We start from the raw sequence: 19,336 nt of genomic DNA on the forward strand, positions 1-19,336 counted from the left end.
CGCCTGCAGATGCCGCCCCTGCAGCTACTGGTCCTTCTACTTTCGCACCTTTAACCATGCTCTACTGTCTGGCAGCACGCTGGTTGCCCAAATATAGTGTCCAGCGCCATACCGTCTGGAAATTTGGAGGTGAGATGGGAGCTATATTCCACTTATATTCCACTTATACCCATTAGCGATGGAACAAAAAATAGAAATACTTATGGGACAATTAGAGGGCGCCGCTGCCAGAGAAGTCAAAACATGGCCGTGTGAGCATAAAAAGACGGTGGAGGACATCTTTGAAAGACTCCAAACTATATTTGGCATGCATACCATGTCTAAAATAAAAAATGCATTGTCCTTACAGGAGGATATGAAGGCCGTGGTGCGTGCCGACCCTACGGAGGCCACCAATGCTAATCGGGCCCTCAAAGAACAATTTATTGAGGGCTCATTGATTGAAACTCTTAGGAGCCGACTCAAAATGTCATCAGTACAACATCCCGACAGCACATTCCTTGAGTTCAAGGAGTTGGCCATCAATATTCTGGGTACCGAGCCCCAGACCGCTGAGGGGGAGCAGCCTAAACAGTGGATGAACCTCCTGGGGGACGTCCCTCGCAAGTGTGACGTGTATAGACAGGCTGCGCCATGCAGCGCTGACACATCAACACCGTTACTAGAAATACAGAGACAGATGACTGAAGTGACTCGCAGAGTCGACGCTTCGTGTAAAAAAAGTTAGTGAAATGGAGAGTCCTCCAGCTGCCTCTCAGCCCCCACCGCCCGAGCGCAGGCTACCGCCTGGATCGCCTCAGCCGGCTGTAAGTTATCCGCGCCCCTCGCCGCCATTTTATGAACATTCCTGCCGCTACAGACATGAAGGTAACTCATGCTACCTTTTAAATGGGCAACTCTTGGGAAGTAGAACCGTACCCCGGGAGGACAGACTATAATAGGTCCTCGCCCCCCGAAAGGGATAGCTAAATATGTTGGCCTCCATCAGGAAGTTACCATCTATGTGGACGGTATGCCATTACCCGCTTTGCTTGACACCGGATCACAGGTGACCACCATCCGGAAATGTGACAAATATTGGTCCCCTGAGGTTCTCAGCTGCCCGCCCAAGCAGCTCATTAATGTCACAGCTAGCAACAGGTTGGCCGTACCAATAGTTGGGTACTGGGAGCCTACTGTCAGCCGACACAGCAGAACTATACCATCACTGCTATGTAGAAATGCTGGAGGCCCTCCAGAGTCCTATCCCTGCAGCGTCCCAGGCTCAGCCCTGTGCTAAGAACAGCAATCAGAGCTCTCACGGCTCAGCAACGCTTCACTCACCCACAGGGTCACGTAGGCCAACATCAGACCGCTTTCAGTGCCACCTGAGTCTGAATCTGTGCTATGGTGCCAGACACGTCCGGGACTACATGGTCGCGAGTGCGAGGCTTTTATTAAGCCCATTCCCATTGATGGTCACCCGTTCTTACTGTCCGCCCGGAGTCTGGCCACTGTCAAAGATGGCAAAGTGCTGATCCGTTTAATTAATATTGGAAGTGTTCCAGTGCATCTAAAGAAATACACTGCAGTAGCTCAGGTATCCCGGCTCTCACCTGACGATGTACTTGAGAAACAGACTGACAGCGTCCACCAGGGGGCGCAGTCCACGTAGCCAGATCCTGCCAAGCCTCCTTCCCCATTGACCTTCACATTGGGCACGCACAGACCTCTGCTGACCAGATACAAGGGGGTGAAAGATGTAGCTGTAGAAAAGCAGAACACCTTCAGTCATCATAGTTTGGACTTTGGTATGGTCAGAGACATTTACCACTCCGTTCCAACTAATGGTTACGCTCCCATCAAAGAAAGATATAAGCCCATTCCACCTTCCTTCTACCAACAAGTGAAAAATGTGCTTGAAGAAATGAAAGATAATCAACTCATCAGAGAACGTCCAAGTCCCTGGGCCGCTCCACTTGTCCTAGTTAAGAAGAAGGATGGAGGCATCCGCTTCTGCGTAGATTACCACGAGCTCTGTAGTGTCACACACAAAGATGCTTATTAGAGATGAGCGAGCACCAAAATGCTCGGGTGCTCGTTACTTGAGTCGAACTTTCAGTGATGCTCGAGAGTTCGTTTCGAGTAACGAACCCCATTGAAGTCAATGGGCGACTAGAGCATTTTTGTATATGACTGGTGCTCCGCTAAGGTTTTCATTTGTGAAAATCTTAGCAAATCACCAAAGTCATGTAAAAACACAGAAATGGATAAGGCAGCGAGGAGCAACATGCAGGGCTGCATTTCGGGCTCCAAGGTCTCACTATTAAGCCACAATAGTGGCAAGAGTGAGACCCCCACCCCCACTGTCAGCATAACGATCGTTCTCCTCTGCCACAGCTGTAACAGCTGTGGCAGAGCAGAACGATGTTAGCCCATTGAATTCAATGGAGCCGGCAATACAGCCGGCTCCATTGAAAGCAATGGGCTGCCGGCGAGCGCGGGATGAATTGTCGGGAAGGGGTTAAATATATAAGCCCTTCCTGGAAATCATCCTAAAATGTGTAAAAATAAAAAAAATGTATACTCACCTTTCCGCTGCAGCCGGAATTCAGCCACAGCCGGACGGCAGTTCTCCTGAACTGCACTGAGTAGTATTCAGCAGCCGGGGATTTAAAATCCCCGCCTGATGAATGGGCTGCCTCTGATTGGTCACAGCCCTCACCAATCAGAGGCAGCTCTCACTCACACCCATTCATGAATTCATGAATGACAGCTGAGAGCTGCCCCTGATTGGTCCCTGTGCTCAGCCAATCAGAGGCAGCTCTCATTCACCCATTCATGAATTCATGAATGGGTGTGAGTGAGACCTGCCTCTGATTGGTGAGGCTGAGACCAATCAGAGGCAGCTCATTCAGCAGGCGGGGATTTTAAATCCCCACCTGCTGAATACTACAGAGAGCAGTTCAGGAGAACTGCCGGCCAGACGTGGCTGAACTCCGGCTTCAGCGGAAAGGTGAGTATACATTTTTTTTTTTTATTTTTACACATTTTAGGATGATTTTCAGGTAAGGGCTTATATATTTAAGCCCTTCCCGACAATTCATCCCGCGATCGCCGGCAGCCCATTGCTTTTAATGGAGCCGGCTGTATTGCCAGCTCCATTGAATTCAATGGGCTAACATCGTTCTTCTCTGCCACAGCTGTTACAGCTATGCAGAGGAGAACGATCTTTATGCTGACATATATATATATATATTTTTTTTTACACAGTTTTGGATGATTTTCAGTGAGGGGCTTATATTTTTAAGCCCTTCCCGAAAATTCATCCTGAGATCGCCAGCAGTCCATTGCTTTCAATGGAGTCGACTGTATTGCCGGCTCCATTGAATTCAATGGTCAGTGCTCGTTTAATCGAGACGAATACTGCGTGGTGCTCATCTCGAGTAACGAGCATCTCGAGCACCCTAATACTCGAACGAGCATCAAGCTCGGACGAGTATGCTCGCTCATCTCTAATGCTTATCCATTACCCCGCATTGAAGAGTCCCTAACTGCCCTAGGTGCTAACACCTACTTCTCCATCCTAGACCTGACCAGTGGAGGTGCCCATGAGTTAGCTAGATAGAGAGAAAACTGCCTTCACCACTTCTTGGGGTAATTACCCCATTAACCTTAAGTTAATTTCAGTTTAACTGCATGCCCTTCGGTCTCTGCAACGCTACCTCGGGCATATTGTCAGTGCAGAGGGAGTCTGTCCAGATCTAGACAAAGGTGCTGCAGTACACAACTGGTCTACCCCAAAACGCTAAAAGACATTAGAAGCTTTGTGGGGTATTATAGAAGGTGCATTCCAAAATTTGCACAGATTGCTGCCCCTCTCCAAGACGTTTTGCGAGGACATCCTAAGGAGATCCATAAAAGACAGCTGTCCATAAACTGGGAAAAAGATCAAGAAGAAGCGTTTCAGACGTTAAAAGAGGAACTGACAACCCCTCCTATACTTGCTTACTCAGACTATACCCTCCCATTCAACCTGTACACAGACGCCAGCTCAAAGGGTTAGGCACCGTACTCAGCCAAATACAAGAAGGTAAAGAGAGAGTCATTGCCTATGTCAGCCGGTCACTAAAAGGCTCAGAAAGAATTCATCAGAACTACAGCTCTTACAAACTGGAACTACTTGCATTAGTTTGGGCAGTCAATGAAAAATTTAAGGACCATTTCGCTGCTGCAACATTTACTGCCTAAACGGATAACAACCCAGTCGCCCATTGGAGTTCAGCCAAACCAGGAGCATTAGAACAAAGATGGCTCTCAAGAGCAGCAAATTTCAACTTCAATATAAAATACTGTACAGGAAAACGCTCAATGGATCACTCCCCTGAAGATGGCCTATGGGAAGACATTGAAATGCCAAACTTCACAACTCACCAAAATTGTCAGACTGGATTCACTAACTAATTCCTTCTCAGAAACTACAGATTCTCTACAAAGATGGTTTCTCCTACAGCAGGACATTTGGAGAACTGCAAGACTATTGAACAATAGGAGCCATTCTACATAAATGCATGGACCCTGAACTACAGCGCTTGTGGAGACAAAGGAAAAGACCGTTTCTAAAAAAGAATTAACTTTTCAGAAGTTCTATTGATCCGGCCTCTGGAAATCGCCTACACCGAATAGTAATCCCACGCAGAGATGCCAACCAAGTTCTACTTGCCTATCATGACCAATCTGGACACTTCGGCGTACGTAGCACAGAAGCAATCCTCAGACGACGTTTCTATTGGATAGGTTTGTGCAATGATATAGAAAAATGGTTTCCAGAATGTACAGTTTATGGAACTCGCAGCAGAGCCAAAAATGACCAGAAAGCCCCGATACATCCCATTGTTTCCACTAAACCACTTGAACTCTTAGCTATTGACCATTTGAAAATTGAAACCAGTAAGTTGGGGTTTAGTTATGCGCTAACGCTCATTGATCATTATACCAAACTCACAGTTGCCTTAACAGTAAAAGACTTGACCGCCAAAACTACAGCTGCCATTATATGGAAACACTTCATTCTGAATTATGGATGCCCCGGTCATATTCTGTCTGACCGAGGACCCGCATTTGAATCCCAGTTATTCCAAGAACTTTGTGACACCTATGACTGCACGAAACTCAGAACCACCTTATACCATCCACAGGGTAATGGACTATGTGAGGAAGCAAACCAAACCATTCTAGAATTATTAAGGACTATTCCACCCAAGCAGAAAGCTCATTGGCCCACCTTATTGCCAGAACTCATCTACACCTATAATAACACCCCTCATTGGTCTATGGGATATACCCCTTACTACCTTATGTTTGGCCATCAAGGGAAATTGCGGGCAGACATCAGACTAGGAATCCAAGTTTCTAACGACACTAATCCTTTGCCCAAAACAGAATCATCAAGATCATCAAACACATCTAAAAGAAGCCCAAGAAACTGCTGACACCCGTCTAATTAGAGTAAGTGAGAAACAAGCAAGACACTTTGACAAAAAGGCCCGCGCATCAGATCTACAAATTGGAGCCCTTCACAGTGACAGACAGACTAAAATATAACTTTTATTCAAGACTAACATAAAATAATGACTTGGGCTAGGAACAAGACAAACATAAAGACAGAGAATATTACAGATAGGTGGGTAATTGGAGTTATTAGAATCACCCCACCTAGGCTATGGTAAAGACGAGACTGAAGAGTCGCTAGTGATGCATCAGATAGTCCGTAATTTAATGAGTAGAACCACGGGTATCAGATATAAGTCTAAGAACACTTTGGTACTGGAGCAAAATTGCTCAAAAAACCTATGGAGATCGCACTGGTTTAGTCGTCACTTGCGATTAATTAATCCAATGGTCACTAAAGTGGGGCCCCAGTACCTATAAACTATAAGAAAAGTGTCACGCATCAGTGTAGCGACCGTCTGTAACAAAGTGGTCACATTCGGATAGGTTGATGATCACAGGATTTGATAGTTACTTAGCCAATAATATGATTTGAGGAAACCATAAAAGTACCTCGAGTATTTGGCTCAGAGTAGTATCAGTCCATATCATTTGGAAAGAACGGTAAGCTCTCTTTAGTATAAGTATAGCTCAATATACAACTCATATAACTCAAGAGAGAAGAATGGATGACCTCTCTTTATGTGAAAGGGTGATTACTGCTCAGGAATAATTACTGCTCAACGCGTTTCCCTACTAGGATTGTTGGTAGTTCATCAGGAGCAATTGTATGAGTTATGCAATACCATATGACAGGTTCATTGAGTTGAAAACTCAAGAGAAAGAGAGAGAAAGTGCCACAATCTTGTTTTGAGACACGAAGGGTTAAATACTTTGTCAGATTTTGAGAAAGTACCACAATCGTGTTTTGGGACACGAAGGGTTAATTACTTTCTGCCAGATTTTGAGAAAGTGCCACAATGGTGTTTTGGGACATAGAGGGTTCTATAATCTCTGTCAGATTTTTGTTGGTGTGGTCATGCAGGCTCGTTAGGAGATGTGCAGGAGATATACTGATTTATAGAGAAATACTGCACATCAACTAACCTCAAAGAATTGGAATGGGATCAGAACTAGAAGGTAGGGATTATTCAGGACCCAGACTTAGTTCATCATCCAATAATCTTTGAACAAGGTCGCTAAATAGCGAAATAATAGCGGTCTGCAACTTGTTCATATAATAAGCTCTATAGATATATAGTAGCCTGGGACTAGAGTTCTAGGCTACATAGAGCTTTTTTCCGATCCCTTTCATTCTATCAAGGTCTCTAGGCAGCGCATAGTAGCATAAGCAGAGCGGTGTCTGTGCTGCCTAGATATGAGACCTGCATCCAACACACAGAAGTGGTAGAGCCTGGAGCTCTGATGGTGATAATGCCTGAGCTCACCATCAGAGCTCCAGGCTCTACCACTTCTGTTATTTTATCTGAATGTGTGTGTGTTGGATGCAGGTCTCATATCAGGCAGCACAGACACCGCTCTGCTTATGCTACTATGCGCTGCCTAGAGACCTTGATAGAATGAAAGGGATCTGAAAAAAGCTCTATGTAGCCTAGAACTCTCTCTCTTTTTTGATAGACTAGTCCCAGGCTACTATATATCTATAGAGCTTATTATATGAACAAGTTGCAGACCGCTATTATTTCGCTATTTAGCGACCTTGTACAAAGATTATTGGATGATGAACTAAGTATGGGTCCTGAATAATCCCTACTTTCTAGTTCTGATCCCATTCCAATTCTTTGAGGTCAGTTGATGTGCAGTATTTCTCTATAAATCAGTATATCTCCTGCACATCCCCTAACGCGCCTGCATGACCACACCAACAAAAACCTGACAGAGATTATATAACCCTCTATGTCCCAAAACACCATTGTGGCACTTTCTCAAAATCTGGCAGAAAGTAATTAACCCTTCGTGTCCCAAAACACGATTGTGGTACTTTCTCAAAATCTGACAAAGTATTTAACCCTTCGTGTCTCAAAACAAGATTGTGGCACTTTCTCTCTCTTTCTCTTGAGTTTTCAACTCAATGAACCTGTCATATCGTATGGCATAACTCATACAATTGCTCCTGATGAACTACCAACAATCCTAGTAGGGAAACGCGTTGAGCAGTAATTATTCTTGAGCAGTAATCACCCTTTCACATAAAGAGAGGTCATCCATTCTTCTCTCTTGAGTTATATGAGTTGTATATTGAGCTATACTTATACTAAAGAGAGCTTACCGTTCTCTCCAAATGATATGGACTGATACTACTCTGAGCCAAATACTTGAGGTACTTTTTTGGTTTCCTCAAATCATATTATTGGCTAAGTAACTATCAAATCCTGTGATCATCAACCTATCCGAATGTGACCACTTTGTTACAGACGGTCGCTATACTGATGCGTGACACTCTTCTTATAGTTTATAGGTACTGGGGCCCCACTTTAGTGACCATTGGATTAATTAATCGCAAGTGACGACTAAACCAGTGCGATCTCCATAGGTTTTTTGAGCAATTTTGCTCCAGTACCAAAGTGTTCTTAGACTTATATCTGATACCCGTGGTTCTACTCATTAAATTACGGACTATCTGATGCATCACTAGCGACTCTTCAGTCTCGTCTTTACCATAGCCTAGGTGGGGTGATTCTAATAACTCCAATTACCCACCTATCTGTAATATTCTCTGTCTGTTTGTCTTGTTCCTAGCCCAAGTCATTATTTTATGTTAGTCTTGAATTAAAGTTATATTTTAGTCTGTCTATCACTGTGAAGGGCTCCAATTTGATTTAGTCAGACAAAGTTCTGCCCCTGTGATTCTACAAATAGGAGACCAAGTATGGTTACACAAAGAACACTACACTGGAAGATTAGACCCCAGATGGGAACTTCAGCCCTATACCATCATTACCATTATCTCACATGAAAGAGGACTCTACCGTATTGCTCACCGAGAAGGAAAGATCCAGACCGTACACAAAAACCGCCTTAAGATTTGTTTAGCTCAACCTTCTTCATCAGATTCAGGTACGGAAGAAATAGACTCTGATTCAGATACTAAAGTAACAGAAAAGTCAAGTATCGAATGTCCTTTTTCATTTGACCAGGAAAACCAGATACTGTGGTACCAGAACCCGTCTGCTCAATTGATATATCAGCCACTAGCACCGGTACCACCAATACTCAGTTCTTCATCGCCAGCAGATCCAGGAAATTCAATGTCACAGTCACCAGCCCCTTCACCAGTCATCTCACCTATTTGAAGGAGACGACTTCCTGGACTACCACTTGTTCCCAGAAGATCCACCAGATCCACTCGTGGACAACTGCCCTGCAGACGCCAAGACTAACTTCATTATATAAAGAGCCTTTATTAATCCTATGGATTCCTCATCAGTTTAATTTATGTAACATTCTCAAGGTCATCAAGCTTTGTGCCCTGAGAGACTTCCCAGCGTGTTCTTAGTAACGTTGAAGAATCCCACCTCAAAAGACTACTTGATGAGTTCTACGCGTTATTAATACTGCTTTTGTGTTTTTATGCTCATCCTCACTTTAACCTTTTTCAGGGAGGCTTGATTTAGTGCCCCGCACCACTGCTTTATGGACTCTAGTTTCCTCTGCTCATCCTTATGCTTTCCTGCCTACCCTGGTGGTAGCGTAACCACTTTTTCGAAAGGTTTGCCAAGAAAAGAAGAAACTTTCTGTCTTTCACTGCATGCTTTCATTTTCAGGTTGTACATGCATATATAGACTCTTGCAAAGGACTCTAAAGTTATGTGATTGCTGCCTTTCTAATAAATTCCTCTCCTAACCGGTTGTCTACTATACAGTGCTTTTCTTGAAAATGTCATTTACTGTTTGCATTTGTATTACGCATAGTCTGTCTTTGGGGAGAAGAGCTCAGTAGGTGCCCCATAGCTAGCAGGGACCTAAGAGTCAGTCTTACCCCAACAAAGTCTTAAAAACGAGCAAGTACACCAAAACTCTAAAATAATGTCTGCCATATACACTCGGTAGGCACATCTTTCCGCCCCTCGCAGCTCAGTATAGCTGAGGGCGGCTGTGTTTTTAAGTAGGGGGAAACTGTAGTGGCCCGGAAGGTCCTCCAGAATAGTCACATCAACTGTGACACCTGTCTATGAACTTCTCTTAAGCAGAGAAGGTGCTGCGTGTCAGGGAAACCCAGTTTCTCCCCTTCCTAAGATCAGGGCTCTGTTGGCAAATAGCTAGTTACCTATTGGCTGTCTGTCACACCTCCACTGATTGGTGAGTGAGTCCCAGGCTAAAAGCCTTAATATGAGTCTCTATGTAGAGTGGGCAGAGAGGAGAGAAAGTGTGGGAACTGGGTGAGGAAGTGAAGGAGGAGACAGTGTAAAGAGTGAAGAGAGAAGTCGGAGGAGAAGGAGTATGCAGCAATTATGGTCGGAGAGGAGGAGTGTTAGCAAGCCAGCAGGGGTAGCGAGGTCCCTTTCCACTCCCTTGTCTGTCCTGCAGTGAGGAGATCTGAGTTGAAGGCTAGCATTCCACAAAAGAGTGAGTTTAACTACCCGGTAAATTCAAAGCCAGGATTAGTCAGCGGCCATCTTTAACCTTCATCCGACACCTGCATCTTACACTTCCGGTAAACCCACCAGCTAACTAGCATTGAGGGAGGATCTTCCTGAGCAACTTCTAGGAAAGTAGAGAGTGTTGAAGGAATTGTTGTTGTAAAGAACAAATCCACCATGTTCAATTCCTGCATCCCTGCTGGCTCTGCTACGTCTTTACTGCTGCAAAGTTTATGCTATTACTAATTGTTATCATCACAGGCTTCAGTAAACCTGTGGGCTCCCAGTTTACTAATACAAGCTGCTGGACTCGTCTCAAGTTATTCTGCCATCTTTAGACTTGGGAGTTCAGGTTGGAGTGCTGGCGTCACCCGTGACAAAACAACAGTTTATTGTAGACGTAACCATGTACATTAACCTTGCCACTGTGCGAGGGCTGAGCAGAGCACCCTTATTGCCCCTGTCGGGAGGGATTACAGAGCCACCCGGGGCAACCATCCTACAATCCCCGTGGTCTCAACCTCTTTGGGGCACTCGGCCGTTGCATAATAACCCCACAACTCTCATCATTTACAGATGTGCCTGAGATGGAGCTGCAAGTTGGGGTTTACAGCAACACAATGCCTTCTTTTGGGGGCGGTGTGTCTGTGACACGGAGTGTATAAAGCCCGGACCCCCGCTGACGGGACTGATCTCAAGACGCGCTGGGTTGTTTTTCAGGCAACCGAAAATTGTGTCCATGTAAATAAACAGGTTCTGTTGGTGGCGGGGGATGTCCTTCGTTACCGGCGGTGTGACTAATGGCGTCATGTCAGGCAGAACCTCTTGTCAAAGGAGCGCAGCACGTGTCATCGCCGCCCGCCCGCAGCGGACAAACAGCTTTACAAACTCCGAGAAACGGTTTGTGTCGCTGATAAACCAGAACATAAGGTAAGTCAGCAGAGCCAAACCGGTTCCTGAAGCAGCGACAGCCGCCGCTCCGCTATCTACGCACAGCGGTGGTGGACACGCCCTTCAGACAGGACACGCCTCCTTCCATGGCATCAGCGGGCTTGTGCCAAATTTTTCAACTTTCTTCCCCCAAATCTCTGATAAATCTCCCCCAGGACATCCCCCACAAACTGCCCAACCCCCGCGGCCCCTGTGTGTGATGTAATGGGGCCCTCAGTGCCACAGCTGGGTATTACCAGTCATGGGGCAATCGGACCGACAGAGACCACGGGGAAACCGGTCCTAGTAGCCCCTAGCAACCAATCGCAGAGCAGCTTTCATTCTACCAGTACATAGTACTAAATGATAGCTTCGGGGTGATTGGATGCTGCAGGGTGACCAGTTGCTAGGGGTGATTGGTTACTAGGGGTGACCAGTTGCTAGGGGTGACTGGTTGCTGCAGGTTGACTGGTTGCTGGGGGGACTTGCTATAAGGCGTGTATGTTTGTTGTGGGTCAATTGGTTGCTACAGGGGGATTAGTTGCTACGGGATGATTGGTTGCTGCTGAGTGACTGGTTGCTGGGAGTGTCTCTTTGCTAGTTGTGATTGGTTCCTACGGGTCATTGGTTGCTAGGGGTGACTGGTTGCTGCTGAGCGACTGGCTGCTAAGGGTGATTGGTTGCTGCTGAGTGACTTGTTGCTAGGGGTGATTGGTTCCTAAGGGTCATTGGTTGCTAGGGGTGATTGGTTGCTGCAGGGTCACTGGTTGCTGCTATGGGTGACTGGTTGCTGCTGAGTGACTGGTTGCTAGGGGTGATTAGTTGCTGAGTGACTGGTTGCTAGGGGTGATTAGTTGCTGAGTGACTGGTTGCTAGGGGTGATTAGTTGCTGAGTGACTGGTTGCTAGGGGTGATTAGTTGCTGAGTGACTGGTTGCTAGGATTGATTGGATCCTACGGGTTATTGGTTGCTAGGGTTGATTGGTTGCTAGCGGTGATTGGTTACTGCTGAGTGACTGGCTCCTAAGGGTCATTGGTTGCTAGGGGTGATTGGTTGCTGGGGGGGGGTGACTGGTTGCTAGGGGTAATTGGTTGCTGTGGGGTGACAGGTTGCTAACGGTCATTGGTTGCTAGGGGGGATTGGTTGCTGGGGGACTGGTTGCTAGGGGTGATTGATTCCTAAGGGTCATTGGTTGCTAGGGATGATTAGCTGCTGCGGTCCGGTTTCTAAGGGTCATTGGTTTCATGAATCTCCTTCCAAATACACAGGGGACCCTGGAGGGGGCGGGGCCGAGCCTCACTAACGCCTCAGCCGCCATTACAAGGCCACGCCCTTGTCCCGCTCACGTGACCTTCCAGCCCCTGCCCCCTGAGAGTTTCGATCACATGACCGGTAGTCCGGCCGCTGAGGTCACATGACCGGTAAGATGGCGGCCGCGGTGTGTCTGCTGCTGCTGGTGAGCGGAGCGCTGGTCGTGGCGGAGGTGAGCGGCGACAACTACCCGCATCATCCGCAGTGCGGGCCCAGCAGGATAGGCTCCACCCCCCGCCGAGTCAGTGATTAACCCTTCTGTCTCCGTAGCCCATCTGCACCTCATGTCCCGGAGAGATGAGCAGCACGTCCGAGGTGGGGAGGCGGTGTGCAGCCGCTGCCGGCGCCAAGGTGGAGGCCCGCTGCTGTGTGACAGAGACCGGGACCGTCATAGGGTACTGCGGGGGGACGCAATACTGGAGGGGGGACATGGGACCGGTACATAATACCACAGGGGGGGACGTGATACTACAGGGAGGGTCATAATACTACAGGGGGGGGGGACGCAGGACCAGGGACATCATACTACAGGGGGGGGACGCAGGACCAGGGACATAATACTACAGGGGGGACGCAATACTACAGGGAGGGTCATAATACTACAGGGGGGGATGCAGGACCAGGGACATAATACTACAGGGGAAGGGGGGGATGCAGGACCAGGGACATAATACTACAGGGGAAGGGGGGGACGCGGGACCGGGGACATAATACTACAGGGGAAGGGGGGGACGCGGGACCGGGGTCATATTACTAGAGGGGGGACGGCGTCACCGGGGACGTAAAACTACGTGTGTGTGTGTGTGTGTGTGTGTGTGTGTGGCAGCGTCACCGGGGACGTAATACTACAAGGGGGGGGGGGGGGGCAGCGTCACCGGGGACGTGATACTACAAGGGGGGGGGGGGCAGCGTCACCGGGGACGTAATACTACAAGGGGGGGGGGAGCGTCACCGGGGACGTAATACTACAAGTGTGTGTGTGTGTGTGGCAGCGTCACCGGGGACGTGATACTACAAGGGGGGGGGGGCAGCGTCACCGGGGACGTAATACTACAAGGGGGGGGGGGGGCAGCGTCACCGGGGACGTGATACTACAAGGGGGGGGGGCAGCGTCACCGGGACGTGATACTACAAGGGGGGGGGGGCAGCGTCACCGGGGACGTGATACTACAAGGGGGGGGGGGCAGCGTCACCGGGGACGTGATACTACAAGGGGGGGGCAGCGTCACCGGGGACGTGATACTACAAGGGGGGGGGGGGGCAGCGTCACCGGGGACGTAATACTACAAGGGGGGGGGGAGCGTCACCGGGGACGTAATACTACAAGGGGGGGGGGAGCGTCACCGGGGACGTAATACTACAAGGGGGGGGGGAGCGTCACCGGGGACGTAATACTACAAGGGGGGGGGGGGAGCGTCACCGGGGACGTAATACTACAAGGGGGGGGGGGGAGCGTCACCGGGGCTGTAATACTACAAGGGGGGGGGGGGGAGCGTCACCGGGGACGTAATACTACAAGGGGGGGGGGGGCAGCGTCACCGGGGACGTGATACTACAAGGGGGGGGGGGGCAGCGTCACCGGGGACGTGATACTACAAGGGGGGGGGGGGCAGCGTCACCGGGGACGTGATACTACAAGGGGGGGGGGGGGGCAGCGTCACCGGGGACGTGATACTACAAGGGGGGGGGGGCAGCGTCACCGGGGACGTAATACTACAAGGGGGGGGGGGGGGCAGCGTCACCGGGGACGTAATACTACAAGGGGGGGGGGGGGGGAGCGTCACCGGGGACGTAATACTACAAGTGTGTGTGTGTGTGTGTGTGTGTGTGGCAGCGTCACCGGGGACGTGATACTACAAGGGGGGGGGGGGGCAGCGTCACCGGGGACGTAATACTACAAGGGGGGGGGGGAGCGTCACCGGGCACGTAATACTACAAGGGGGGGAGCGTCACCGGGGACGTAATACTACAAGGGGGGGGGGGGGGCAGCGTCACCGGGGACGTGATACTACAAGGGGGGGGGGGGCAGCATCACCGGGGACGTGATACTACAAGGGGGGGGGGCAGCGTCACCGGGGACGTAATACTACAAGGGGGGGGGGGGAGCGTCACCGGGGACGTAATACTACAAGGGGGGGGGGGGGAGCGTCACCGGGGACGTAATACTACAAGGGGGGGGGGGAGCGTCACCGGGGACGTAATACTACAAGGGGGGGGGGGGGGCGTCACCGGGGACGTAATACTACAAGTGTGTGTGTGTGTGTGTGTGGCAGCGTCACCGGGGACGTAATACTACAAGGGGGGGGGGGGGCAGCGTCACCGGGGACGTGATACTACAAGGGGGGGGGGGGGGCGGCAGCGTCACCGGGGACGTAATACTACAAGGGGGGGGGGCAGCGTCACCGGGGACGTGATACTACAAGGGGGGGGGGGGCAGCGTCACCGGGGACGTGATACTACAAGGGGGGGGGGGGGCAGCGTCACCGGGGACGTAATACTACAAGGGGGGGGGGGGGGCAGCGTCACCGGGGACGTGATACTACAAGGGGGGGGGGGGGCAGCGTCACCGGGGACGTGATACTACAAGGGGGGGGGGGGGGGCAGCGTCACCGGGGACGTGATACTACAAGGGGGGGGGGGGCAGCGTCACCGGGGACGTGATACTACAAGGGGGGGGGGGGGCAGCGTCACCGGGGACGTGATACTACAAGGGGGGGGGGGGGGGGAGCGTCACCGGGGACGTAATACTACAGGGGGGGGGGGGAGCGTCACCGGGGACGTAATACTACAAGGGGGGGGGGGGGGAGCGTCACCGGGGACGTAATACTACAAGTGTGTGTGTGTGTGTGGCAGCGTCACCGGGGACGTGATACTACAAGGGGGGGGGGGCAGCGTCACCGGGGACGTAATACTACAAGGGGGGGGGGGGGGGAGCGTCACCGGGGACGTAATACTACAAGGGGGGGAGCGTCACCGGGGACGTAATACTACAAGGGGGGGGGGGGGCAGCGTCACCGGGGACGTGATACTACAAGGGGGGGGGAGCGTCACCGGGGACGTAATACTACAAGGGGGGGGGGAGCGTCACCGGGGACGTAATACTACAAGGGGGGGGGGGGAGCGTCACCGGGGACGTAATACTACAAGGGGGGGGGGGGAGCGTCACCGCGGACGTAATACTACGTGCGTGTGTGCGTGTGTGTGTGTGGGGGGGGGCAGCGTCACCGGGGACGTAATACTACAAGGGGGGGGGGGGGGCAGCGTCACCGGGGACGTGATACTACAAGGGGGCCCCCCCCAGCGTCACCGGGGACGTGATACTACAAGGGGGGGGGGGGGGGCAGCGTCACCGGGGACGTAATACTACAAGGGGGGGGGGGAGCGTCACCGGGGACGTAATACTACAAGGGGGGGGGGGCAGCGTCACCGGGGACGTAATACTACAAGTGTGTGTGTGTGTGTGTGTGTGGGGCAGCGTCACCGGGGACGTAATACTACAAGGGGGGGGGAGCGTCACCGGGGACGTAATACTACAAGGGGGGGGGGAGCGTCACCGGGGACGTAATACTACAAGGGGGGGGGGGGGAGCGTCACCGGGGACGTAATACTACAAGGGGGGGGGGGAGCGTCACCGCGGACGTAATACTACGTGCGTGTGTGCGTGTGTGTGTGTGGGGGGGGGCAGCGTCACCGGGGACGTAATACTACAAGGGGGGGGGGGGGCAGCGTCACCGGGGACGTGATACTACAAGGGGGCCCCCCCCAGCGTCACCGGGGACGTGATACTACAAGTGTGTGTGTGTGTGTGTGTGTGTGTGTGTGTGTGTGTGGGGCAGCGTCACCGGGGACGATGTGTGTGTGTGTGTGTGTGTGTGTGTGTGTGTGTGGGGCAGCGTCACCGGGGACGTAATACTACAGGGGGGGGGGGCAGCGTCACCGGGGACGTAATACTACAAGGGGGGGGGGGGGGGGCAGCGTCACCGGGGGACGTAATACTACAAGGGGGGGGGGGGAGCGTCACCGGGGACGTAATACTACAAGGGGGGGGGGGGGAGCGTCACCGGGGACGTAATACAACAAGGGGGGGGGGGGGAGCGTCACCGGGGACGTAATACAACAAGGGGGGGGGAGCGTCACCGGGGACGTAATACAACAAGGGGGGGGGGGAGCGTCACCGGGGACGTAATACTACAAGGGGGGGGGAGCATCACCGGGGACGTAATACTACAAGGGGGGGGGGGAGCGTCACCGGGGACGTAATACTACAAGGGGGGGGGGGGGCGAGCGTCACCGGGACGTAATACTACAAGGGGGGGGGGAGCGTCACCGGGGACGTAATACTACAAGGGGGGGGGGGGGAGCGTCACCAGGGGACGTAATACTACAAGGGGGGGGGGGGCGAGCGTCACCCGGGACGTAATACTACAAGGGGGGGGGGGGGGGAGCGTCACCCGGGGACGTAATACTACAGGGGGGGGGGGGAAGCGTCACCCGGGACGTAATACTACAAGGGGGGGGGGGGGGGGAAGCGTCACCGGGGACGAAGCGTCACCAGGGACGTAATACTACAGGGGGGGGGGGGGGGGGAGCGTCACCGGGGACGTAATACTACAAGGGGGGGGGAGCGTCACCGGGGACGTAATACTACAAGGGGGGGGGGGGGGGGAGCGTCACCGGGGACAGAATACTACAAGTGTGTGTGTGTGTGTGTGGGGGGGGGGGGGGGGCAGCGTCAGCGTCCGGGGACGTAATACTACAAGGGGGGGAGCGTCACCGGGGACGTAATACTACAAGGGGGGGGGGGGAGCGTCACCGGGGACGTAATACTACAAGGGGGGGGGGGGGAGCGTCACCCGGGACGTAATACTACAAGGGGGGGGGGGGGGAGCGTCACCAGGGACGTAATACTACAGGGGGGGGGGGGGGGGGAGCGTCACCCGGGACGTAATACTACAAGGGGGGGAGCGTCACCGGGGACGTAATACTACAAGGGGGGGGGGAGCGTCACCGGGGACGTAATACTACAAGGGGGGGGGGGGGAGCGTCACCGGGGACGTAATACTACAAGGGGGGGGGGGGAGCGTCACCCGGGACGTAATACTACAAGGGGGGGGGGGGGGAGCGTCACCAGGGACGTAATACTACAGGGGGGGGGGGGGGGAGCGTCACCGGGGACGTAATACTACAAGGGGGGGGGAGCGTCACCGGGGACGTAATACTACAAGGGGGGGGGGAGCGTCACCGGGGACGTAATACTACAAGGGGGGGGGGGGGGGAGCGTCACCGGGGACAGAATACTACAAGTGTGTGTGTGTGTGTGTGGGGGGGGGGGGGGGGGGCAGCGTCACCGGGGACGTAATACTACAAGGGGGGGGGGGGAGCGTCACCGGGGACGTAATACTACAAGGGGGGGGAGCGTCACCGGGACGTAATACTACAAGGGGGGGGGGGGAGCGTCACCGGGGACGTAATACTACAAGGGGGGGGGGGGGAGCGTCACCCGGGACGTAATACTACAAGGGGGGGGGGGGGGGAGCGTCACCAGGGACGTAATACTACAGGGGGGGGGGGGGGGAGCGTCACCCGGGACGTAATACTACAAGGGGGGGAGCGTCACCGGGGACGTAATACTACAAGGGGGGGGGGGGGGGGAGCGTCACCGGGGACGTAATACTACAAGGGGGGGGGGGAGCGTCACCGGGGACGTAATACTACAAGGGGGGGGGGGAGCGTCACCCGGGACGTAATACTACAAGGGGGGGGGGGGGAGCGTCACCCGGGACGTAATACTACAAGGGGGGGGGGGGAAGCGTCACCGGGGACGTAATACTACAAGGGGGGGGAGCGTCACCAGGGACGTAATACTACAGGGGGGGGGGGGGAGCGTCACCGGGGACGTAATACTACAAGGGGGGGGGGGGGGAGCGTCACCAGGGACGTAATACTACAGGGGGGGGGGGGGGGAGCGTCACCGGGGACGTAATACTACAAGGGGGGGGGGGGGGAGCGTCACCGGGGACGTAATACTACAAGGGGGGGGGGGAGCGTCACCGGGGACGTAATACTACAATGGGGGGGGGGGAGCGTCACCGGGGACGTAATACTACAAGGGGGGGGGGGGGGAGCGTCACCGGGACGTAATACTACAAGGGGGGGGGGGGGGGAGCGTCACCCGGGACGTAATACTACAAGGGGGGGGGGGGGGGAAGCGTCACCGGGGACGTAATACTACAAGGGGGGGGGGGGGAGCGTCACCGGGGACGTAATACTACAGGGGGGGGGGGGGGAGCGTCACCGGGGACGTAATACTACAAGGGGGGGGGGGGAGCGTCACCAGGGACGTAATACTACGGGGGGGGGGGGGGGGAGCGTCACCGGGGACGTAATACTACAAGGGGGGGGGGGGGGGAGCGTCACCGGGGACGTAATACTACAAGGGGGGGGGGGGGAGCGTCACCGGGGACGTAATACTACAAGGGGGGGGGGGGAGCGTCACCGGGGACAGAATACTACAAGTGTGTGTGTGTGTGTGTGTGTGTGTGTGTGTGGTGGTGGGGGGGGGGGGGGTAGCGTCACCGGGGACGTAATACTACAAGGGGGGGGGGGAGCGTCACCGGGGACGTAATACTACAAGGGGGGGGGGGGGAGCGTCACCGGGGACGTAATACTACAAGGGGGGGAGCGTCACCGGGGACGTAATACTACAAGGGGGGGGGGGGGAGCGTCACCGGGGACGTAATACTACAAGGGGGGGGGGGGGAGCGTCACCGGGGACGTAATACTACAAGGGGGGGAGCGTCACCGGGGACGTAATACTACGTGTGTGTGTGTGTGTGTGTGTGTGGGGGGGGCAGCGGTCACCGGGGACGTAATACTACAAGGGGGGGGGGGGAGCGTCACCGGGGACGTAATACTACAAGGGGGGGGGGGGGGGAGCGTCACCGGGGACGTAATACTACAAGGGGGGGGAGCGTCACCGGGGACGTAATACTACGTGTGTGTGTGTGTGTGTGTGTGTGTGTGGA

At 53.2% G+C, this 19,336-nt stretch overlaps 1 protein-coding gene across 1 annotated transcript in view; it reads left to right on the plus strand.

Annotated features, from left to right (window-relative positions):
- Positions 1-12,372: 12,372 nt before the first annotated feature.
- The window catches only part of ATRAID (all-trans retinoic acid induced differentiation factor), a 14,473-nt gene continuing 7,509 nt past the window's right edge, over positions 12,373-19,336 (plus strand). Inside the window, 2 exon segments of the mRNA XM_066589134.1 lie at positions 12,373-12,483; positions 12,582-12,706. Coding sequence (XP_066445231.1) covers positions 12,415-12,483; positions 12,582-12,706 — 194 coding nt within the window. The 5' untranslated portion in view covers positions 12,373-12,414.

This window comes from Eleutherodactylus coqui, chromosome 1 (genome assembly GCF_035609145.1).
Source record: "Eleutherodactylus coqui strain aEleCoq1 chromosome 1, aEleCoq1.hap1, whole genome shotgun sequence".
Classification (NCBI taxonomy): domain Eukaryota; kingdom Metazoa; phylum Chordata; class Amphibia; order Anura; family Eleutherodactylidae; genus Eleutherodactylus; species Eleutherodactylus coqui.